Source organism: Dipodomys spectabilis, unplaced genomic scaffold (genome assembly GCF_019054845.1).
Source record: "Dipodomys spectabilis isolate Male_0828 unplaced genomic scaffold, ASM1905484v1 ptg000053l, whole genome shotgun sequence".
NCBI classification, from domain to species: Eukaryota; Metazoa; Chordata; class Mammalia; order Rodentia; family Heteromyidae; genus Dipodomys; species Dipodomys spectabilis.
This window is the reverse complement of record NW_024870730.1, coordinates 2444273-2470961: the sequence shown is the minus strand read 5'-3', so window position 1 is coordinate 2470961 and position 26689 is coordinate 2444273. Positions and strand designations below refer to the sequence as shown.

The window sequence follows — 26689 nt, the reverse complement described above, 5'->3', positions numbered from 1 at the left end:
TAAAAGGGAACGGGAAAGAATGCTCGATGCAAGCCAACCAGCTATGTAAGTAACTGTTCAAACCTGCAATAACATTTTGTTTATCCTCTCATATGCTTATGGATGGCATTGTGTGAGGAATTAGTAAAGAAATGGATAGATGTAAATGTTCTAAATATGAATTTATGGCAGCCAAAATATACATGGAATACAACACAAAACAGAAAGAAGAGAATCTCATTAGACAGAATAGTATATTCCATAATTTGTGTTAAGGAGAAAAATTGAAATTTCCATTGATTTTCTACTTTGTTAGGCTCAAGTATAAATACAACTTAATACATGAGAGTTATCAGAATACAAATAGATATTACTTTGAAGCTAATGGATAGAAGTTGAGGAAATTAATGGATCAGGCAAGTGTTGAGAAAACTAGTACAAAGGAAAATAAAAATCAAATCAAGATCTACACGTAAAAGCCTGAAAGTCTTGGAATGTAGTCACATTTAGAAACTGCAAAGGTCAAAATGTCTGGACAGGACGCAAGTTAGGGGAAAATGAATAGAGACCAATGTATGATGAAGTTGAAGTGATACAGAGTTATAAAGATCTTTACAGTTCATATGAAAAGATGTATTGAGTGAAGATAGTAAATTCAGTGGGCTCTTTTAAGAGGGCCATTCTGGAAACAGTAGACAATTCATGGAAAGACAGGTTGAGTGCTAAGTGAGGCACAAAATAGAATGATATAAGGTGATAGCAGAGAAAACACCAACAAGTGGAATAGAGAGGAGAAAATTCTCTGAAGAGCTGATAAAGTGTGGAGAATGACTTGGAAGGAGCAAAAATGATGAAACAAAGTTGTATCTTTGGGCTTGGCTAGCAAGCAAGAAGGCATGTGGTGGACAAAGACACGGATCAGGTTATGAAGAAGAGGGTTTATTATGTTGTTGTTCCTCTGTTTGTGGTCATTGGCTTTTATTAGATTCTGAACTTGTGGCTTGAACTCAGAGCCTGAATGCTGTTCCTGAGCATTTTTTCTCAAGGTTAGCACTGTACCACTTGAGCCACAGCTTCATTTCTGGCATTTTAGTGGTTAATTAGAGGCAAGAGTCTCACCGATTTTCTTGCCAGGCTGGCTTTTAGCCATCATCTTCAGATCTCAGCCCCCTTTGTAGCTAGGATTGCAAGAGGGAGACATTGCACCAACCCATTACCTTTCTTAACTAGGTCTTAATAGTGGGCTATGGCAGAGGAATGCAAGATACAAGGTATCTTTTCTTTCAAAGTTTTTCACTTACTTTTAGAATTACAACTTTCTACCTAAGTTTAGTTTCCAAATATTTTTGGCAATTATTTTTAGCCTTTTAGATAGTAACAATGATTAGTTACTCATTCTTTATATGTTCCCATCAAATTATTGGTGTGTTTTTTGTCTTCTTAGTGCACCCTGATTGATAAATGCACCATGTATGAAGTTTGTTGGAAGACAGACACTTTCCTAAACCAAGAATTACTTAGAAAGGGAATGAAACAAAGAAGATAGTTTCTGACATTTGTTAAAACAATAGTGAAGGACTTGTTATGTATATGACATTTAGTGTGACTTTCATTTTAAAAATAATTATATTTTCCAGATTTCTTTGAGTTTTTATATCTGATTCCTGGGATTTGAGACCTTTTGGTTTGGGTTTAAATCTCTCAATTTCATCTACACAAGTGGTATAATACATTGGTTAGAGAACATGCATATGTCTACATATGACATATTTCTACTTCTATGACTTGAATTTAATCACTACTTAATTTTCCCTCTTCTTTCTGACCTCTATTTCTGTTCAGTTTTCAAAGTCTGCATCATCCATGAAATTTCTCTTTCTTGAGTCTTAGTGGATATTATACCCCTCCTTAAAGGGATTAACTGTTATATCTTTGGTCTGCCTTTCAAGACTACTTTCCTTTTTGTATTCTTTTTTTTATTTTATTGTGAAAATACTGTACAGAGGGGTTACAATTACATGGGCAAGATGATGAGTACATTTCTTATCAAGCATTGTAGCCTCCTCCTTTGTTTCCCCTTCCCATCCCTTCCCATCCTCCCCCCCCCCCACCCCCTCATCCAACCCTCCCATCCCCTCCCACCTAAGTTGTAAAGTTCGTTTTCAACATAACAACTTGTACATCTCATTGTTACAATGTTCCTTTTTGTATTCTTTAAAACATGTTTTGATATTGATTTTGATGATTTATATAACATAACTTGTTTAGAAATGGATTAACAGTGATAATCAGTGGTAAATTTAGTGTTAAAAACTAAGAGGAAAACAGAAAAGTTTTGGGGGAGAGTTATAAAAGTCATTAAATCAAATATGATGAACAATTATCCTAAATTCAGATTAAAATTATGAGGTAGACATCAGTGAACAGGAGTTTGCACAAGGAAAAGGCAAGAGGGAAGAATTGACAGGGAGAAGTTGGCTACAGGGGACATACAAGATGGTGTGAGCTGACCACTTAGGGAGGCTTTGAAGATGGCTTGATCTTCAGATTTGTCAGAGATGAGATGCGGGAACAAGGCTTGTGTCCCCTGGCACTGATTAGTTATTCAATTTGATTGTTATTCGTTAGTTATTCAATACTTTGGACGAAATTTAAACAAAGTCCTATGCATGATCCTAGTGATATGCATGTGGGTAGAACATAAAAACATGGTGTCAATTTTCAATTGTCCATGGTGTCTCACTGGAAAATAGGAACCTCTAAAGGAAAGAAAAATATAAGTAATGTTTGATGCAGCAGTAGAACAGATGCCACAACGAATTACGTATTACATTACATGATTAATTGCCAAATGAGCCACATTAAGACTTTGCTGGAACAAATAAAAACAAATTACCAAATTAATGATATATGCAATCATTACTACAGGAGATTAGCTGGTGTGGAAAGTTAGGAAAAACTGAGCAGCTGGAGATAAGGGTAAAATGCATTTAAATAAAGAACTTCAATTACCTCTTCTAAAATCCTAGGTGTATAGCCAAAAGTTTGTGAAGGCCATGGTCAGTGCTTGCCCTGATGATAGTGCAGTAAATTGGAGTGTTAGGAGAGTGAGGGCCGATAGACAGCTGGTAGGAAATGTGCAAGCTACTTATGAGATGGCAGAGAACATGATAACAGAGGCAGATTCCTTCAGAAAGATTATTCTGTCTATTCCCAGTTGATTTCTTTCTCTACAGTCTCCTGTAGGCATCAGTACTTGTCTTGCACAGTTTGATCCAAATTTTCTATCTTCTTGTGAGTCTAAAAACAATATGGGCTTAATATCATTATTTATATTCCACAGAATGTTCTCATTGCTCATCTGACTCAAGTATGCCATGAGCCAGAAAGAACTGGAAATTCTCCATGTTTAGATGTGAAGACTAAAACCTATTCAAATGTTATTATTCTGCTCTCACTATTAGAGTTCTTCAAGCTACAAAGTTTATTTCCATCCTAGTTTCAAGTAGGAAGACAGTCCACAAATTTTAAAAAGATGAGTGGGAGTTCGTATTTGAGGCACTACAGTCTCATAAAATTAGGTGTTATAGATTATGCTGCCAAAAGATGACTCCAAGTAATATTAAAGTTGACTTTTTCATTTTTTACTTCCGAATGAGCAAGTTTAGCTTTTGAACAGATGACAGCTTCATATGTTATCTTAGGTATAATATCAAATCTGGGGGACCTCCTGCTATTGAAAAACCCTCCACAATTTTCAGACAGATGATAGTACAAGTATTTTTCTAAAATGCTTATGCCCCCAGTAAAATACATGTATATACAGATATATTTATGTAAGCAAAATCTTCTCAGAAATAGAAACACTAAATATGGATACCAAATAATGCACAAATAATACTGATTTTTTTTTTAATTTAGAAAGACAGTACTTTTCTTTTTCTTTTTTTTATTATGAAAATACCATACAGAGGGGTTACAATTACATGGGCAAGGCAATGAATGCATTCCTTATCAAGCACTGTTTTTTCTTAAGGTATCTCAAAAAGAAAAAATAGTCCACAGTGACTTATTAGACAATTTGAAAATGCTGAACCAATACAAGAATAAACCTTAAAGTTCCAGCTTTATCAATCAACTATTCTATCATCAGGGAAAGTGTCTAAATGTAGTTAGAAGAGATGATCTCTGAATCTTTTTTAGATAGTAAAGCATTGATTCAATGGCTGTTTAGTGTTTAAGGTATATTTGAAGCTTGAAACAACAGGGAATAAGACGTATCTGTTTGTCTTCCTGGAGCTTAGATATGAGTACAGATTGTGTGATGGATATGTTGTGTCAGAACTCAAAGTAGATGGGGATTTTGCCACAAAAAAAGGTGCCAGATAATTCCAAGAAAGGGAAGAACAGCATATATTTTACTTGCCCACTCACATGATTTTAAAAGACTATAAAGTTTTGATAATCAGTCAAGTTTCAATAAGGATACAACATAATCCACTAACATAATCCACTAATATAACCCACTAACGTAATCTGAAGAAAGATGAAAGCTTAAATTCGGTGATGAGTTGGCCCTTCTATGTTTCATCAGTCTATAATAAAGTGGAAAGATGATCATGCTTAATTGGAACCAATATAGAAAGAGACAATCTTGTTTTTATATTACAGCAAGAGTAAGAATTCAGTATGGAATCATCTGAGTTCCTGTGGGATTTGCATCAAGTTGGCTGAGATGCTAATCAGAGGAAGTTATCTTTTCAGGATAACTGAAGTCTGTATATGTTTTACTTTCTTATAGCAGAGAGTGAAATAAATGTTCAATCTACATTGTTATTCTCATTTGAATATTTTTACAATTTACTAGCATAACTTGACTATACAGGAGATTTCATTGGAATATTTATGAAATCTGTACTTACACATATTGCTTCTTCCTGACCTCTCCTATTTTGACAATCTTTGGTGGGTTTCATTATAGTATTCACACACACACATGCACACACATACACACACATGCACACACACACACACGCACACACTAACACACACACACACACAATTTTCAGCCGGGCATCAGTGGCCTGTACCTAAAATCCTAGCTACTCAGGAGGCTGAGATCTGAAGATCATAGTCCTAAACCAGCCCAAAACTAGTCTGGGCAGAAAATTCCCCATGAGATATTTATTTCCAATTAACCAGTCAAAACCAAAAGTGGCTCAATCTGTGGCTCAAAGTGTAGAGTGCTAGCCTTGAGCAAAAGAGCTCTGGGACAAGGTCCAGGCCCTGAGTTCAAGCCCTACAACCCACCAAAATAATAAACAAACAAACAAATAAATAAATAATAATTATCTTTCTAAAATTATCTTTCTGCCTTTTCCCTCTCACCAAGTGGTTCTCCTTCTCAACCAGTCATGTTGCACACAACATTTTGTGTGTGTGTGTGTGTGTGTGTGTGTGTGTGTATGTGTGTGTGTGAGTTCCCTTTTTAAAAAAAATTATTGTGAAAATACCATACAGAGGGGTTACAATTATATGGGCAAGATAGTGAGTACATTTCTTATCAAGCATTGTTGCCTCCTTCTTCATTTCCCCATACCATCCCTTCCCCTCTCCACCTCCCCACCCCTACCCCCTCTCCCCCCCCACCTCCCCACCCTACAGGTGGACCCATTGTAACAATGAGATGTACAAGGCATTATGTTAAAAAACGAACCTTACATTTTTTTTAACTTGAGATTCCACATGAGTACAAATGCAGTATTTGTCTTTCTGAGTTCCTGTTGGATATATTATAATACAGCTTTTATTTGCCTAATAGAGGCCCAGATTATTATTTCAGTGTTTTAATGTCCTCTAGGAAAGCATAAATCAAATCGATGACACAATCTCTGATCTGAAAAATGTGATATTAGGGTGTAAAACCTAAAAGAACAAGAACATACGCAACAGTTTCAACTAAATGTCACTTATTCTTGTGTGCTCACATCAAGACAAAGTAAGTAAGTGCTTGAATTCATTGGCTTAAGAGGCACCATAGAAGGAGGTGACTGCTTTGTTTTTGAGAGATGGCATCTGGTAGATTTCTGTAGAAAAGAAGATGAGTATAACCACAAGTTTGATAACAAGGAGTTTGGGTTGTTATACTGATACCTCCATGATGAGGAAGACCTTTTTAATATTAGGAATGAGATTGACTGCTGAAACTGTGGGGAAACTTAAAAGTCTATGCTCAGCAAAGTCTAATTTTATGATTTAATGCGCTTTTGCTTTTACTGTGTCTTTTGGCAAAATCTTCTTTCATAAACTGAAAATAACTCATGAATGAATTATAACCAGTATCTCTTCATGTTTTAGAAGCTCCATGAATTTATAATGAATTCTATTCTTTGTATTCTCTGTTTGACTGATGAAAGGGGTCAGAAGCCCAATTTATAGGTTAAATGATATTAGAGAACTATGCATTGTATGACATATTTCATTAAAGCAGAGGCTATGAGCTGGGGCTTTAGCAACCAGGAATTTTGCACATTTGACCAGCAATCTTCTTCATAATTACTTTTATAATTGCTAAGAATAAGAAAAAAGAACTGTGGGTATGCACTTTTTAAGTTTTAAAATTGGAGTTTTTTTTATTCAAAGTGAATTTTAGTGGTGAGGAGTCAGATAGTATGCCATAAAAATGTAAATATCAAATAGTATAGTAATTGCTGCCACACAACTTATAGAAGCTAAAAAATTTGTACAGCATTCTGAAAATGTGTAGTAACATTAGTGATTTACTAAAATTGAAATTGAAATCTTTGGAGAATTTATCTTTGTTAGGAGAAGAAAAGGTTAGTTACAAATCATTTCAAGAAAATTAAAATGCAGATTAGCTCCCTTGTTTCTCATTAAAAGGTTAATATCATTTAAAACCTGTTTAACATTTCTCTATTCCAAAATTAAGTATTTCAAAATAAAAGCTTAATGTAATATGCAATTATATGATGGTAATAGATCCACATATATGGAATTATTTTACAGATAACATTGGCTTCCATTGGTAATAAACAATAAAGTGTTTCCTGTTTGTCAATTTCTTGGCATTATTGCTAGTTGGACTTTAGGATCTCTCTCTTATAGGTAGCTACTTTACCACTTGAGTAATCCACAAAACTTTTTGTATTAGTTATTTTTGAGAAAGGATCTTGCTTTATGCCTGGGCCTCCTTAGATAATTTCCCCTCTATTTGTGCTTTCCTTGTAGCTAGGATGGCTGGTACATGACAGTGACTGAGAGAATATTTCAAACTTTTGCCAAGTAAGCCTTGAACATCAATTCCCTAAGAATCTCTACCTCCAATTAGCTAAAATTATAGGCTTGAGCTGCCAAGCCTTAACGTTCTTCTTTTCATCTTTTCTTCTTCCTTCTTTCATTTCTTTCTATTTCTTCCTTTCCGTTTTTTTCTTCGTTGATATTGGAGTTGGAATTCAGGTTCTCACACTCACTAGGCATTGTGCAACAGAGCCATAACCTTAGATCTTCTAACCTAATATTCATGACATGGTAACAGAAATGAAGAACAAGACAGTCAATGTGTAACTGATAAACAGCACAGCTTTAAATTAGTGGTGGAATTTAGCAGAAGTAAATATTTAAGAAGAGACATTTTTCCAAAATTTGTAACACTCATTTTGTTCATTGTAATCAATAGCCAAAGGGGAATTTCAGAACTGAAGATTATATCCTATGCTGTTTGAAGGGTGTTAGTAGATAAGATTGGTTAATTATGCACATAATGAGCCTTAAATGCTAATAGTTCATTTAAATATGTAATGATCTGTTTTACAATGAACATTTTTACTTCATTGCTAAACAAGATATATTATCTGTTTTTCTATGATAACATTTAACATTAAAGAAATAGTACCAAGTAGTTTTTCTTTCCAGGACAAAAATATGTCTAAATGTGTGGAGTGGAAACCATGAAAATGAACATAGTCTTAGAACCATGAGCAACAACAAAAAGTACATATTAAAATGGGAAGAGAAACCATGGGACCTATGTTTCTTTTTAATTTTTAATATATATTTTTATTGTAAAGGTACATACAGAGGGGTTACAGTTACATGAGTAAGGTAATGAGTACATTTCCTATCCAGCATTGTTACCTCCTCCTTTGTTTTCCCCCTACCATCCCTTCCCTCCCCACCTCCCCAACTCCTCACTCCTCCCCGCTCTCCCCTCCCCAAAGTTGTAAAGTTCATTTTCAACATAATGTCTTTTTTTAAAATTGTGAGAATACCATACAGAGGGGTTACAATTACGTGGGCGAGATAAAGAGTACATTTCTTACCAAGCATTGTTGCCTTCTCTTTGTTGACCTATGTTTCTTTGGGCCTGGCTTACTTCAATTCATATAATTTTTTCCAAGTCTTTCCATTTCCTGACAAATGGGCAATGCCATTCCTTCTAATGGAGGCACATTTTTTTGATCCACTCATCTACTGAGGGGAATTTGGGTTGGTTCCATAAATTAGCTATGTAAATAATGTTGTGATAAATATAGTCGTGCTGGTAGCCTTAGTGTGGCCTTGTTTGTGATCATTTGGGTAAATGCCCAAAAGTGGGATTGCTGAATCATAGGGGAGCTCTATGTGAAGTCTTTTGAAGAATCTCCATACTGCTTTCCAAAGCGGTTGAACAAGTTTACACTCCCACCAGCGATGCAGTAGGGTTTCCTTCTGGCCACATCCCCTTCAGCATCTGTTGTAATTAAGATTCTTGATTATAGCCATTCTAACTAGGGTGAGGTGGAATCTCAATGTTGTTTTGATTTGCATTTCTTTTACGGCTAGAGAGGTTGAGCAATTTTTCTGTGTCTATTGGCCAGTCTTATTTCCTCTTCATGGTTTCCCTTATTTGCAATACCTAGTACATGCGTAGGAGAAGCAGAAAAGGCCAAAAGCTATGTACATATGACCATATATGATGATGTTAAGCAAAATGAACCTTAGGGACACAAATATCTTTTTTTTCTTGCTATTGTTTCTAACATATTTATAATGTACCATGTGATTTTTTTTTTTTGCTTTGTATGTTATTCCTCCACAGTATAACCCCTACTTTCACTGTATTTGCTGTCGGTACCCTGCATCTTGTATATACATTAATTCAGGCGGAAGGGAAAAAAAAACCAAAATGCTTAAATAAGGATACAGGTTGGCCCATTGCAGCAATGGGTCACTATGTTGAAAAAAAACTTTTCACCTTTGGTGGGGGAAAAGAGGGGTTGTGTAGTTGTGGAGGTGGGAGGGAAGGGAGGGTAGGGGCAAACAAAGGAGGAGGCAACAATGTTCAATAAGAAATGTATTCATTACCTTGCTCATGTAACTGTAACCTCTCTGTACAACATTTTTACAATAAAAATGTACAAAAAATAAAATGAGAAGAACTCATAATTTCTAATGATTTTTTGGAATCTTATAAAATTACTGGATGACACAACCTCATTGCTTTCTGTTCCTCACTTTTGGCTGATATACAGAAAAAGGAGATTGCACAAGAGCATCTAAGAGACACAGATCGTCACTGTTCTTGTTTTGAAAATTGGTTTCTATTTTCTGGTGTTATTTCAGCAAATGTGTATATTATGGCTGATATGAAATGGAGAAATTTGGTGATTTCATGCAGAATATTCCAAATTTGAGTCCTTAGTCTGTCACTTTTAGTGTATAATCTTAAACAAGTCTTTTAATTTTTCTGAGTAAGCCTCTTATTTCTTAGTCAAATGTTGAGCAGTACCATTGCTTTCCTCTCCCCTTGACAAATCTGCTGGCTTAGGGTGTGTTAATTACCAAGTGCTTTTAAATCATGATCAGTTCTTGAATTACTTTTCCTTTCCATACTACCTCTTTTTCTCCTTTCTCTTTCTTTGCAACACTATTAAGGAAACAAAGGAGGAGGCAAAAATGCTTGATAAGAAATGTACTCAGGGGGCTGGGAAGGTGGCTCAGTGGTAGAGCGCTTGCCTTGCATGCCTGAGGCCCTGGATTGGATTCCTCAGCACCACATAAGCAAAAAGAAAAAAGCCAGAAGTGGCGCTGTGGCTCAAGTGGTAGAGCGCTAGCCTTGAGCCGAAGAGCTGAGGGACAGAGCCCAGGCCCAGAGTTCAGGCCCCACGACTGGACCCCCCCCCCCCCAAAAAAAAAGAAATGTACTCAGTACCTTGTTCATGTAACTATAACCCCTCTGCACAGTATTTTCACAATAAAAAACTTATAAAAAAAGAAAATATCTAAAAGAACCTGAAAAAGTTTTAAATAATTGCGCTTCATATTGCTAGAAGTTAGATATGATTGTTATAACCTTCTAATTCCAACACTTAACTTTTTATGCAGATGTTCAGTTGTTATGTAATTACAAGGTCACCAGAAATCTGTGCTTAGTTTTGTGTAGGCTCATATCAGTATTATTTTTTACTAAACTTTTACTAAACTTGAAGAGAAAGCATGAAGAATGATTTTGTAGAGACTGACTCATTAGCATAAAAATTTCAGAGGGTGGAAGTAAAAGATTAGATTCTATTTCACATATGTGCCCTGTTACTATACAGTAGAGTCAGATTTCTATTCTGGAACGAGATAACAATTTTCTGGTGGATATAGCACTAACAGGAAGGAAAGACAGTATAGGCTAATAAAATCCATAGTTATGATTTCTGCTGTTCAGTACAAGGTCAATGGTTAATTAAGTCACCAGTAGTGGAAATTTGATCATGGATGAGCTCTCCAACTTTGTATTACTGAGCTCTCATTGAATGACTAGGCTAAATCATTATATTAACTTTGTCTCTTCCAGACAGGTACATGATTCACACTGGACTGACGGGGGATTTAGCTTGTGGTGTTGTAATATTACTTTCTCGATATTATTACATATTTCAGAAAACACAGTTTCCTCAGAAATAGGATTTCACCTTCCCAGTTTTACTTGTCATGAAAATTAACTACAAAATGTCAAAGACCAGCAAGGGTCTTATAAGCGCCTTCAGTTACTGATCTATTGAATTTTTCCCTCTTTTATTTCCATCAGTGTTCACTGAGTACCTATGGGTTAAGTGTTTTGCTAGGTACTAGAGTTAAGTTGATGAAAATGGATGGAACAGAGTATGTCATGCTGTTCTGTCCACAAAGAGGTAAACTGAGGTCTTGAATACTTAATTGACTTGCTTCAAAGGCAATTTGTGACTGGAAAAGTCATAAGTAGAAACACAACCCATTGGCTTTTAACTTTCTTTTGGTAAATTCACATATGCATAGTATAAAACATATAAACATGATTTATTGTTACTAGCATTCATATTCATAAAAATTTAACAATGAATACCAGAGGAATTAAGGTGGGTAAGTTGCTGCCCATATACATACAAGGCTGGCTGAGAAAATCTTTTCCTGCTTTAGTGAAAAAATAAAAATAAAAGATCTGTTCACATTTATACCATTTTCTCAGGATCTTTGTCCTGTCCATAAAGAAAACCTCTCAGCTTTTCTGTAGACTGTGCCTTGTGTCTTGTTTTCTCTGTCACTAATAAGTATGTGCATCAACAAAAAATAATGCTTTCAGTTGAATTAAGAATATGGTATATCTATTATCCTCTGACAAATGTTAAATATGCATGAATGACATCCTGATAAATGTAGCCAAGAGTCTGTGTGAGCCTTTAGGCTGCCTTCAACTAGGTCACGGCAGGCAGATGAGGAGATTCACTGGTCTGGTCTCATGTGGCTACTGGGAGGAATCCATTTCTGAAGGCTGAGTTAAAAAGGTTTCAGTAGTGGCTTATGTGTATTTATAGTACTTGCATTTACTCTCATGCAGTTCCCTTGTGTGAAGTGTTGGATCGAGTACTTGTGGCAGTATTAGATGAGACACAATGTTTTAACCTCTCCTCTCTTGTTAATTATATAAACATGTACACTCTCCATGTGACCTGGGAATGATGATCAGAACATCTGTTACGATAAATGAAACAATGAATGAGAGTTGATTTTTTGAATTGTCAAGCACTAAGAGTCATTCTTCTGATCGGTGGCTCTATGCAAATAGCAATATTTGAAAACGTTGCTGAGATTTGTCATTCTTTTTTTATTTTTTTTTATTGTAAAAATAGGGTATAGAGGGGTTACTTGCATGAGTAAGGTAATGAGTGCATTTCCTGTCGAGCATTGTTACTTCCTCCTTGTTTTTCCCCTACCATCTCTTCCCCTTCCATCTCCCCAACTCCCCTGCCTCCCCCACAAGTTATAAAGTTCATTTTCAACATAGTGTCTTGTACATATTATTGTTACAATGGGTCATCCTGTATCCTTATTTCAGTATTTTCTTATTTCCCTTCTCCTCCCCAATTTAGAAAAATGTATATACAAGATGCAGGGCACTGATAGCAAATACAGTGAAATTCTTTAACTTAGCAGAGGTAGAAAGAGGAGTTACATTTCATTGTTCTCACACTGTGCTGCTTGCCATTTGTGGAATCAAATAGGTTATTTTTATTGTGATTTACATAGTATTATAAGCATTATAGAGGCTATGGAAAGTCTCAATGTGAAGTAATTAATAATATTAGAGTAACCTCAGACTAACAAGACATCTAAGCAGTAGTTCTTCAGCCTGGAGTCTGCATGCACTTGAGCATGCACTTGATAAATTTTGGCCTAAGCAGCAAAAGCTATGGGGGGACAAATTAATTATATAATTATTACTTTTTAATTTGTTTCCTCAAAAGGGGAAATATATTGAACTAATCCTTAAAAGCAGGTAGGGCCCATTAGTTTCTGATTTTTTGCAAACTCTTTTTATCATATCAGGATTCCTGTCTCAGAATTGTGACTTATGTAACTGTAACCCTTCTGCACATCTTTACAATAAAATTTAAATTAAAAATAAAATAATTGTCAGTTATCTTTCCTTCATTGACTTAGCTGCAAAAAGAAGACATTAGAAAAGAGTATTTTAAAATTACTTCTCATATACTTGTTTTGCATCGATTTCTAAATATCTTTTAATTTCTTTTTTTTCTCATTCCACTCACAATTGATTTCTAATTTAAGCTATAATTTGATTGTGACTCCAAATAGCTGGGAAGAAAATTTCAGCCAAGTCATTTACACAGATTAAAGAAATATTGGAAAGTACTATGGTTGGGCAAGAGTTAAGCAATGGTTGGTCTAAGTCATTTTCTAAAACCAGATGATCTTTTTGTTTAACTTTCAAAGTCATTGTTTTGTACAAGTAAAACAAATGGTTCCAGTATTGGAGTATGATATTCTAAGAATTTCAACTCATTCTCTCATTTCATCCTCTTAGTAATCCTACAAAGTTGGTTCTTGATGATATGAATAGCATAGCATATAAGGAACAAAACAGATGACTCACCTCATAACACTAGGCAGAAGATTACAATGGGTTGTAAATAATTAATTTCAGGACCCCATCTTAAATTATTGTGCAATATTACCTTTACTCTTTTAGCAATACATTATGAATGATTTCCATTTCAGCAAATGTACATCTGCCCTAATATTTTCATTCTTCTGGTGGTTTGCAGTTTTTTTTTCTAGCGCCAATCCTCAGGATAAATACACTTAGATTGTATCTAGCTTACTTTAGTAATAAAAATGTTTCTGTCACAAACATATTTGAACATGTATAAATTTAGGATTATTTGTATAAATCTTTATATAATACATCTTGCCTTTCTTGCCAGTAGGAGTTTGTTTATTCACCATAATTACTTGCTATACACTGATTCCTTTATTCTTTATCTTAAAGCAATTATGTTAATGTGAGAAATATTTATCAAGTACTTACTGTGTGGTAGACAGTCAAAAGCTGGTGGATTCAACACAGAGCAAATGCTAAAGTGTTTCTAGAATGGCAATTCTCATTAGTAAGTGAATTTTAAAGAAAACACACCTTAAAATCCTGATTATAGAAACACAGTTTGCTTTTCAAGACATGTGTAGTGAGTGTGTATGTCTGTGTGTTTTGATACAGACTGAAAAATATATAATGAAAATTATGTTTGATTTACAAAAGAGAAAATAGAGATTAGAAGAAAGGGCTTGCTTCTTCAATCACAGGTTTGCTTTTTGTTTCCATTTATGTGATCTTTTTTTAAAAATCAGTACAATTAATGTGCGTGCTCTTGTCCCTCAAATAGTTGATGTCATATTTATTGTCTATAAGGTGATTGTTCTTGTAGCTCCCTCCCTGTTATCTCTGCTTGATCACTTCTATTTCTCTCTTGATGTTATTCAAGCATCTGCCTTTCTCATCAGTATGCCTTCCTTTTATGTCTAAAATTGCTAACGTTTAAGTAGCCATTTTTCAATTTTCCTCTCAGTGTGTAGTATATTTACTTCAAAATTAATATGACTTGAATATGTTACTCTGAAGCTTCCCCTAGAATTTTAAGGGTCCTTGTAGAAAGAAAAGTCAGCACCTATTTTCCATTCACTAATGAAAAACATGTTGAAAACAGTAGGCAGTATTAAAGTTAAAAGCTTATTTATTTTTTAAAATAAGAAATCACATTCACATACCCATGAACAACCAATGCCTGTTTAATGTCAGCATTACATTATTTCCTCCACTTGATTTCACTTTGTATACCACCTTTCCCCTCATACTTTATGCTAGGCTGTTGAAGAAATTTCCCTTTCTGAAATCCCTAGTACAAGCTTGAGTTGAAGAAAATACAATAGAAGTATACAAGAGTACCCTCAATATTCCCTACACTGAAGGAGTGTTAAACCATACACAGTCTAATACATTTCTCAGATAAATTTTTTTCATTGCTCATAGGACATACTTTATTTCCAATCTGCAACCATTAAACATACTTTGTAACTTTACACTGTACAGTTTTACTCATGTCTGAGACACAGGGCAGGGAAGAGCTGCTAGATTGGACTGTGGTCCTCCTAGCACCCAATCCATTGTGGGAAGGAGCCTTTTGAAGACAAGGTTGCCCTTGGTTTTTTTCCCTCCTGATGGGTACACCAGATCCCTCACCAGAATGCTGAGGAAGACAGATTCTGGGTCTTTTTTCTAGTTGCTGGTGTTGGGGCTATTTTTGGCACTGTCCACAAGGTCTCCCTGGGATTGGGAAGAAGAAGAGGAGGAGGAGAAAGAAAAGGAGGAGGAGAAAAGGAAGAGAAAGAAGAAGAGGAGGAGGAAGTAGAGGAGGAGCTGGGCACATGGGATTCTCTTCTTGTGGAATTATTGGTCACATATTTTCATAACTTTATTTCCCCTAAAATATTGATCAAGGTGCTAATTTGTATGCACTTTTACATACTTTCAAGTTTTTATTCATTTTTGAGGTCACTGGCACCCAAAATCTAGGTGGAATTACTGGAGTTAGCTCTTTTATTATACTAGAAATATGTATTGCTTCTTGGCTCAAGAAAATCAAAAGCAAGGAGTGAATGCAGGAGGTTTCTCCTATTAATAGCATCATGAATGTTCATGTGTGAACTGAAGATCTATCACCACTTCTTTTCTAGAAAAGTCTTTCACACTAGTCACCTCCACTAGTCACTTTGTGAGTCACTGTCACAAGATCTGTCTTCATAACATGTCAATCATTAGAGTCCAAGTGTGCATATGTTTTATTACCTGCATGGACCTAGAAATCTAAGATGTCACCAACTGCAAACTCCTTTTCAGAATATTAGAGTCATATTTCATGTAGAAGGAAAACAATAAGAATTTCTTTTAGGAAACTAAAATTATATACACTCTTTTTTATTTATTTATTTATTTTTATTTGTACAGAAGGGTTACAATTACATGGGCAAGATAATGAGTACATTTCTTATCAAGCATTGTAGCCTCCTCCTTTGTTTCCCTTTCCCATCCCTTCCCATCCTCCCCCCTTCCCCCCCCCCCCCCCCCCCGGCCCACCCAATACTTGTTTCTTTCTTTTCTTTTCGTCAGTCATAGGGTTTGAACTCTGGGCTGAGGCACTGTTCTTCAGCTCTTCAGCTCAAAATTAGCACTCTACCATTTGAGCCAGCACTACTTCTGGTTTTCTGGTGGTTTAATGGAGATGAGAGTATCACAGACATTCCTGCCCAAGCTGGCTTTGAACCGTGATCCTCAGATTTCAGCCTCCTAAGTAGTTAGGATTACAGGCATGAGCCACCAGCACCCAGCTATTCTTTTATCTTTTTAATTGACATATAAAAACATAATTGTTGTCTATGTTAATGGGATATTGTGGAAATTTTAATACATGCATGCATTCATAATGAATAAGTCACATGAAATATATTTATTTCTGGAGACATTTATTATCTCTTTATGTTGAAAACCTCCCAAACTCCTTATTCTTGCTTTTAGAAATGTACCATTTAGAAAGAGGAAAAGTATTGAGAAAACAACCAAAGTTCAGGTTGAAGACTTAAAAGATTGCCCTGCAGGAAGCAGTTCAGTATGGTGATTAAAAGATAAAGTTTGGCTTGAGGTCTCTTGTGTTTTAATACTGTGTCCACCCCTTGCTGAGTGTGGAACTGACCTTAGGCAAGATACTCAAGATGCTGGACCTGCTTCAAAGTGTTGTTAAAGCAGAACAAAATAGGTCCACAGAAGCAGGTTGCTTGAGAAATGAGTTAAAATACCTTGTGGCTCATAGAGAAAAAGGTAATTTCTGGGCTCAATAATTTGGACAATTTAAATATCACAATTACATTTAGACTTAAAATGTAAAACATACATAGATGTGTGCATAATTATGTATATATCCATTTTATGATTAAACATGGAACAAAAATACAAGTAAAAGACTTCTCAAAAAGAGGAGATGGGAGAATAGAAAAAGAAAGAAAGTGAATAACTTTGTAATACAATGCAAGTATGTGTATGAGCAGCACAGAGAAACTGATGATCAACAGGGAGTAGGGAAAGAGAATTAGATTGAGGGTTGGTGGGGAATAGTGGAAGTCAGTATGCTGCTTGGGAGGATAGGGGAGGTTGAACACTGTGTAAATAAATTGCTTGCAACTATGAAAATGGAACAAGAAACCTATCAGGGATACTACTTTTTAGGGAGAAGTGTCAGAAAGTATGATGGAAAGGGTGGAATTCACTGAATATAGGTCAAACATGTGAAGTTGTAACAATGAAATCCCTCTCCATATAAATAAATAAACCAGTGAACTACATAAAAATCTATCTATCTATCTATCTATCTATCTATCTACCTATCTATCTATCTATTGAAGATGGAAAGTGTAAATAAAATAAATTTCTTGATGAACACGGTAAGAAAGGAGTAGGAAAATGAAGATAAGGCTTAATGCTTAATGATTAGGCAGGCACTGAAACATTTTAGAGAGTAGAATCCACTCAGGCTAGAGGCACATTTTAGAAATGCAAACTGGTTGCAATCAGGAGAAATAATTGACAGAAGTCATATGGGAGTTGGAATCTATGAAAAATCCCACAGAGACACATTATTTATAAGTTGGTAGATGGTGCATTCTAACTTAGCCATGCACTTGAAAAGGTTTACAGTGACTGCTGTAGAAATGGTAGAAGCCTATAAATTATCAGGTGGAATAAAAGAGCAGGTCATCAGCTAGTTCGACTATAGTCTTCAATTAGAATATTTATAAATTTATGACCTATGGCTTTGACAATAACTCATTGTGGCTCATGACTTTTATTACTGATTTGGAAATAGAGGCAAAACTATGGATGACCTAAAAATGTAGGAAATAGAAAGCATTTCATATTGGCTTGTAGATTTAACAATTTGCCATGATTTTTTTCTTTTTTTCTTTTTTTTTTTCTTTTTGGTCAGTTGTGGGGCTTGAACTCTGGGCTTGGGCACTGTCCCTCAGTTCTTCAGCTCAAGATGAACTCTCTACTGCTTGAGCTACAGTGCCACTTCTGGACTTTCCTGCCCGGGCTGGCAGATCTCAGCCTCCTGAGAAGCTAAGATTACAGACATGAGCCATCGACACCCAGCTTGCCATATTTTAAACTAAAAATGGATGTTAGAATAAGAATCTGAATAGACTTAATTAGAAAATTAGATCAACTCTTACTAAATTCTACTAATCAGTGGTACATGGAATTTTTTTAAATAAATGGAAATTAAGATAGTACTTAGCAATCTTAATCTTTTTCAACAGCATACTTAAGATGAATTTTGTACTCTAAAACAAAAACTACTATTCATTTTTATGTATAATTAAGGAGCTCACAGTCCCATTATAATTTGTATGCTAGGACCACTTGGATTATCACATGGAGTGTTTTAAAAAATAAGCTAGGAAGAAAAGAAGGGTAAGAATAGTTATATGACAACCAAAAGATTTGGAATTTTTTTATTATTGTGGAAATATACAGAGGGGTTACAATTACATGGGCAAGATAGTGAGTACATTTCTTATCAAGCATTGTTGCCTCCTCCTTTGTTTCCCCTTCCCATCTCTTCGCCTCTCCACCCTCTACCCCCCTCCCCCACCACCACAGTATATATACACAATGGAAGATTTGGAATTTTTGACCTGACTAAAAGAAATACAGTTAGAAGATGAAGTATTTTTTCAAATTCTGCAAGAAGATATTGTGTGAACTGGGTTTGAGTACATGCCGGTCAGAACAATTATAACCTTTAGGAAAGCAAAGGACTGATTAATACCTAAGGGAACTTGGAGTTATCTGGAGGGCTAAAGCACTACAGCAATCAGGTAATAGGTTCGTTCCTGGAGGCCCATTTGTACTTCCTAGAAGAGAGGAAAGACATTCTGAGTATCCAGAGAAAAGTTTAAGTATTGTGTAACAAATACTCATATACTCATTAGCTTTGATGACACACTGTTGACATTTTCCCAATTTTGTTATTATGGTATTCTTTATACATGAGCACTTCAGTATGGATATCCTATGAACAAATATATTTTCTGGTATAACTATTATATCTAAAGGAGTAAAAAAAATATCTAATATCACAAACATTTAAAAAATGACTGGTGTCATTGTATTACAACACACTGCTGAATCATGAGTGGGTCATGGAAGAGATTAGAAAGGAAATTCAAATGTTCATGCTATTCAACAAAAATGAACACACAAAATACCAGCTCCTCTGGGACACAGCAAAGGCAGTACTCAGAGGCAAGTTTATAGCTCTGAGCTCCTACATCAACAAATTGGAGAGATCTGAAACTAACAATTTAATGACACATCTAAACCTCCTTGAAAAAGAGCAGCAAGATAAACCCCAATCCAGTAGACGGAAAGAAATAATCAAAATTAAATCAGAATTAAATGAATTAGAATCCAAAAAAACTATAGAAAGAATCAACAAAACAAAGAGTTGGTTCTTCGAAAAACTTAACAAAATTGACAGACCCTTAGCAAATCTTATCAGAAAAAGAAGAGAACACACCCAAATTAATAAACTCAGAGATGAGAATGGAAACATCACCACGGAAACAAGCAAGATTCAGAACATTATAAGGGAATACTTCTCAAAACTTTATGCTAATAAGTTTGAGAACTTGACAGAAATGGACCTCTTCCTAGCAAATATTGACATGCCAAAACTAAACCAAGATGAGGTAAACTATCTTAACAGGCCCATATCAAGCATTGAAATAGAAACAGCAATAAGAGACCTCCCAGCTAAGAAAAGTCCAGGACCAGATGGTTTTACAGCGGAATTTTACAAGGCCTTCAAAGCAGAGCTCACACCAATTCTCCTCCAACTCTTCAATGAAATTGAAAGAGAAAGCTCACTACCGAACACATTCTATGAAGCCATCATAACCCTCATCCCAAAACCAGGCAGGGACTCATCAAAGAAAGAGAACTATAGACCCATTTCTTTGATGAACATTGATGCGAAACTTCTCAACAAAATTTTGGCCAATCGACTTCAACAATTCATCCAAAAAATCATACACCACGATCAAACAGGATTCATTTCAGGGATGCAAAGCTGGTTCAATATACGCAAATCAATTAATATTATTCATCACATCAACAGGAGCAAGAATAAGAACCACATGGTTATCTCAATAGACGCAGAAAAAGCATTCGACAAGATCCAACACCCCTTTATGATGAAGGTTTTGGAAAAATTAGGAATCCATGGAACATTCCTCAATACAATAAAGGCTGTATATGACAAACCTACAGCCAGCATTATACTCAATGGTGAAAAACTAAAGCCATTTCCTCTTAACTCAGGAACAAGACAAGGATGCCCACTCTCTCCACTTCTCTTCAATCTAGTATTAGAATGCCTAGCTACAGCAATAAGACAAGATGCAGACATAAAGGGGATCCAAATAGGGAAAGAAGAAATAAAACTCTCCCTCTTTGCAGATGACATGATCTTGTATTTAAAGAATCCCATAGACTCCACTCCCAAATTACTCAAGCTGATTCAAAACTTTGGCAAAGTAGCAGGTTATAAAATTAACCCCCAAAAATCAATGGCTTTTCTGTATGCCAACAATGAGAAAAGTGTGGCTGAAATTAGGAAAGCAACTCCATTTGTAATAGCCCCACAAAAAATAAAATACCTAGGAATTAACTTAACTAAAGAAGTGAAGGACCTCTATGATGAAAACTTAAAAATCTTGAAAAAGGAAATCAACACAGAACTTAAAAAATGGCAAAACCTCCCATGCTCCTGGATTGGAAAGATTAACATCGTGAAAATGGCAATACTTCCCAAGAAGCTTAATGATTAGTATTCTTTGGATAATGATTTGCACAAAATTACAAACAAGGGGGTCACCTTTGTGTATAGAAGCAAATTAAGTTCAGTAAAAAAAAAAAAAAAAACAACCAACTGACTGAGAATTCCAGCATACCTTCTGGAAGAACAATAGGTAATTTGTCATTCAGAACATCAGGCCCTTTATTAAATTGAAAGACTGTAATGCAGTGATTGTACCCACTGTAAGATAGGATCAGTTTGCACAGTATCAGAGGTTAGATGTGAACATCCATCACAGGTTTATGAGTCACACAATCCGTACTGGTAGTTAAAATTGATCTGTAAGAGAAAGGCATTGGCTAGGTTTCAGAGTTGACTAATAAATCTTTCATTTCAAGGCAAGTAATGTTGTTCTTTTTCGAGTCAGAGGCTAAGACGAGAAAACTTTCAACATCGGTTGTCTCTACATCTCCAAAACTGAGGTAGAACTATGCTTAAAAAAATTCTTATTTGTTTTCTTTCTTCAACAAACATGCCATAGTCCAGGAAGTTCTCTAAATTTTAATACAAAATTGGAATAAAGAACTGTAGGCATTTTATTGCGTGAGATAGGGGATAGTATAAAAGAAGATGGGTAAATCCTTGTTAAGTTAGAAGAAACCAACCAAATAAAAATATAGCTCAAAGACTGAGAATATTAGATAATGGTTCTGAAGCTGAAAAATCCAATCTTAAGTATGAGGAACAAGTAATATATTTGTAAGTCCACAGAAAATATAGCATTTGAAAACCTAACTGAAGTAAGCCAGTCCCAAAGAAACATAGGTCCTATGATTTGTTTCCCTTATTTACAATAATTAGCATACATCTAGGGTAAACTTAGCACATGAGCAGAATAATGACATAGCTGTATACATATGTAAGATGATGTATACCATGTAAGATGATGTTAAGCAAAATGAACTCCAAGACATGGACACAAGAGGTTTTACTTCGTTGTTGTTTTTAATATACTGTGTGATTTTTTTGTTTCTTTTGTATGTTCTTCCCTCTATGGTATATCCCCTGCTGTCATTGTATTTGATTTTGGTACCCTGGTATTGTATATACATTTGTTTGAATTAGGGAAGGGAAGGGGAACAACAGAATGGTGAGAGAAAGGACAAGGTAGACACCAATGCAACAGCGATATACAGAAGACAATATGTTGGAAATGATCTGGACAACTTGGGAGTGGGTGGGTCAGAGGAGAGAAAGTAGGAGAAAAATGAGAAAAGAGGTAACAAATTTGTCAAGAAATGTACTTATTACCTTACTTATGTAACTGTAACCCCTCTATATCTCACCTTGACAATTAAAAAATAAAACATTTAAAAATGTGAAACTGAATGAATATTGGTGCTAGAATGACTACAAAATTACTGATTTCTAAAATGCTGCTGTCCTGTAGTTCCTGTATTTTTATAACTCAGCTTAGTATTTTGCCCACCAATTATAGGAACTCTATAAGGTACCAATTCTCTTTCCAATGAACACATGCTTATGACACTTAAGCATAAATTGAGTAAGTCTACAGACTTTCAGAGGAGATATATAGCATAAAATGAGTATCACTAGTTTTTCAAGTTGTGTAAAGAGAAAAGGCCTCTTCTAATTATGTAAACATTTATTGTTTTGCAAATTCATAAACAGGCAGAAAAGTGCTTGGCTATTTAATTTTTAATAGCATTTTTAAAATAAAAAAATCCTTTTAGAATAAAGCTAGCTGATTCATTTTTCCAGAGTCATCATTGTGATTTCATTTTCTGCTCTATAAAGAAAGCATATAAAACACATTTCCCTCAATTTCTTACTCATCTCCTACCTGCAAATTACAGGTAGTTTCCTCTTACTTCAGTGAATGAAGTGTCTTTCTCCTAGTACTTAGCCTATTTCCCAGGCTTTGGGTCTTGCCAACTCTTAAAATTTCCTTCCTGTTAGTTTTTTCTCATTTCAAATACATATGTTGTCTTTCTTATCATAAAAAATGCCTTCGAACTCTGAGATTTAGTATTCTCATTTCTCAACTCTCCTATTTTATGATACTTATTGATAGTGAAGTTTCATTTTAAAGCTTATTTTATTCATTGGTTAAAATCAATATGGGATCAAATAGACATTCTTATGCTTCCATGATATAAATTTCCATACACCCACAATCTCTTTGGAGTTACAGCTCTTTGAGTTAGAGGAGTTGTTATGTTTATTATATATGGATAGGTGGTTTGCTTGAAGTGTGGTCAATTGACATCCATGAATCAAAATACCTACTTGTCTTATTCAATGGAATTTTATGGAATAAAATTTAAAAGGGACAAAGAAAAATGCCCTTCATTTTAGTCTCGCATTAGGTATTTCCCCTTTCCTTCTATTCAACAAGCCAAGAGAAAGTCTGTCTTACAGAAATTTCAGTTGTCTCCCATCTGAAGAGAGACCAATGATTCCAGGGAGGAGGAAGGGGTATAGAAGGAGGTAACTAGGCAGAAACACAGCTGGAATAATGTAGCAAATTGAAGGAACTTGTTTTCAATTATATGCTATGTTTTATGGCCCAAATTGCATGCTACAATGTTATTAATTAAGAGAGATGAATTGTTTTTGGAAAAGTACACATCATTTATATCAAGTGTATCCTGAAAGGGACTTAGGAGTAAAATAAAGGGAGAAGTACTACTTAGTTCTCTTTTTCCGTAAGTTTGCTTTGCAATTATTTTAGAATATTAACAAAAGAAATCTCATAAAAAATGGGCCAACGAATTCTGACTTCTGAGTTAATGAAAACAAATTTAATTCTGTTTTTTTCCCCCCATGCTAAGCTTTAGACTTGGTGTCATCATAGATAATTTATAACTCTGGGATTATGTGCAAAACTTGGGGGAATCATTTTCCTTACTTAAGACAACATCCATACATGCTTATGCCCTAAACTATGTCGTTATTAAAGACAAAAGAGAAAATCACATTTAAGTCATATTAAATTTTGGCAGAAAGACTAAGGTAGTTTGGTTAGTTTTCATTTATCTAAAGAACTGTATCCTAAAGTTCAAAGAAAAGTAAGCACAAAACTCATCCACTAAATAGAGAACATACATACATACACACACACACACACACACACACACAAATACACCAGACACGAAATCCATAAATGATCTGACATGATCTCTGTGTTGTAAGAGCTGTGTCATTATTCTCTCTTGTTTTGCTAGGAGGTATTTTTGAATATGTGGAATCTGGCCCCATGGGAGCAGAGGAACTGGCTTTCCGATTTGCCGTGAATACCATCAACAGAAACAGAACCTTGTTGCCCAATACCACCCTAACTTATGATACCCAGAAGATAAACCTCTATGACAGTTTTGAAGCATCCAAGAAAGGTAATTGGTAGATATTTGGGATTCCCAGCTTTTCTGAAGAGAGTTCTTTATTTGATCATGTACTCAGTACTTTGTTAAGAATAATTGCATGTGAAGAGTTCCTTTAAATATGTACCTAAGTTTTATTCAAGGAAGGTAAAATGATATAACTGTCAAAAAATCTACTTATAAATACAGTTAAATCTAATATTGTCCACTTGTTTTTCTGCTATTGATTCTTCTGTCTTGTTATTAGACTATAATTTTATAAGACCACTAAAATAAAATAACTTCAGTGAATCTTGCCATTCTTAAATTTTGATTTTCATGATCAACACTAATCCCATTATAGACTTACTGTATTTATTGACTACTTAGAAAGTTTTGTGGCTTCAAATGATCAGTCCAGCAGATTCAGACCTCACATCCATAATTGTAATTATCTCTTTTTTCCCCTCTTTATTTCTTTCCGTCAGTCTTGAGGCTTGAACTTGGAGCCTGGACACTGTCCCTGAGCTCTTTTGTTCAAGGATAGCTCTCTACCACTTTGAGCCACAGCACTATTTCTGGTTTTCTGTTGGCTACTTGGAAATAAGATTCTCACTGTTGAGACTAGTTTTGAACCACGATCCTCCAATCTAAGCCTCCTGAGTAACTACGGTTACAGGCGTGAGCCACCAGTATCTGGCATCAATCCTAATTCCTTAAGAAGCTGAGATTAGGTAGGTCAAAGTTTGGGGACAGCTCATGCAAAAAGTTCAAGAAACTCTATCTCACCCAATAGAAGCTGGGTACAGTGGCACATACCTGTCTTCACAGCAATGTAGGAAACATAAGTAGAAGGAATGCAATCCAAGCCTGTTGATTCAATCTAGGGATAAATTCAAGACCCTATATGGAAAACAATAAACCCCCAAAAGCCTAAAGATGGCTCAAGTAGTAGAATGTCTGCAGTAGGTCCTGATGATACCCCAGCACTGCAAAATCTTAAGTGAAAAAAAAAATAGAAAGTATTTCTAGAATACAAATTTAATATTTAATAGAATACAAATTGGAGTATTTAATATTTATGTGTGAAGAGTATTTATATATGAAGAAAGACATCAGCAAGAATTAAACCAGTTTAAGGCATTTTAACTAATGAAGAGTCATAGTAATAAATGCAGTTGAGAGGTATTTCTATTTAGTCTTGTATTTCTAATATACTATTGTCTTTTGCATACTTAGCAATCATGTGTAGATACGAACTTTAATAACTTAGGTTTTCTTAAAGGACTGTACCTGTTATTTCAAATCTCTCTCTCTCTCTCTCTCTAGCTCTCTCTTTCTCTCTCTCTCTCTCTCTGTCTCTGTCTCTCTGCCAATTCTAGACCAATTCAGACCATTTCAGTTGCTCCATTTGCTTTCTCAGGTAGTGTTCCACCACTAGAAACATTCTTCTAGCCCAGGTTTTCTTTCTGGTTATTTGTAGAAGGAGTCTTGTGGACTATTTAACTCAGGCTGGCTTTGAACCACAATCCTCCTTTTCTGATATTCCTTAGCTAGGATTCCTGAGTAGTAGTGAGAAACCAGGGCCTGGCTGGCACCTCATACTTCTAATCAATGTTTGCCTTTAGGTAATGATAATATTGTTTTACTAGTACCTTGCACTAATAAAAATGTGCATAATTATTTGAAATTCTGAGTTGGTGAATATTTCTGCTAAGATTATTAATATTAATAGCAGGTGATAAGGAATAGTGTTGCTCAAGATGAAAGGAACCTTCTTTTCCCCCAGCTGCTAACTTGTGTTTATCAAAGCTCTCTTCTGCCTGCCTTTTGAATTCATATCTTTATGAATACAAATATATTTTCACATTTCAGAACCATGAGAGGGTGATGAGAGGCTTAGAGAGCTGATAGGAGAAAAAGGTTAAAGTTTATCATAAAATGCTACATTTGTCATGACAAGTTCAAAGTAAGTCATTAATTGCAAGACAAGTGCCTTTGATTAGTGGCATAGTTCATGACTATTTTCATTAGGAACAAGACGCTCTGCCTCTAATGAAAGCATTCATAATGATGTGAGTACAATATGGATAAAATATTAATAGATTTCTTTATCAAGATTTCAAAGGCGTAGCATAAAAATACAGAATACTATGCCAAGAATACTTTAACAAACTTAAAAGGTGATAAATTCATCTTATTTCCAAAGTGTTCTAAAAAATTTGTCATCCATTAAAAACCCACTGGAAATAAAACATATCCATTGACATTGGCCTGAAGCTAGGAAAAGCTAATAAAAGTGTCTGAGTACCTTTTTAAAGGATATTATTATAATGTTGAATGCAATTTGGATCTTGTTTGTTGAGCTATTATACCTTATAGAATGCAGAAACAATTAATAGAGTGATATGTTGGAAATACAATGTAAGGGGAAAATCCATTTTCAAAGTATACAACTAATTTTAATTATTATATTGAATTAAAAATATAAGATCACAAGATTCTGAGTTCAAACCCCTGAGTTCATCAAAAGTAAAATAAAAACAATTAGAAATCAAATGTAAGATTTTTTTCAGTTTTTTCTCTTACACCTTT

The 26689-nt window shown here is 35.0% G+C and overlaps 1 protein-coding gene across 2 annotated transcripts in view; it reads left to right on the top strand.

The window, feature by feature from the left end:
- The window catches only part of Grik2 (glutamate ionotropic receptor kainate type subunit 2), a 564289-nt gene that overhangs the window by 179794 nt on the left and 357806 nt on the right, over positions 1-26689 (top strand). For both annotated transcript variants that reach the window (XM_042679550.1, XM_042679551.1), the window contains exon 2: positions 23960-24127. In XM_042679550.1, the coding sequence (XP_042535484.1) occupies positions 23960-24127 (168 nt within the window). The remainder of the gene's footprint in view (positions 1-23959; positions 24128-26689) is intronic.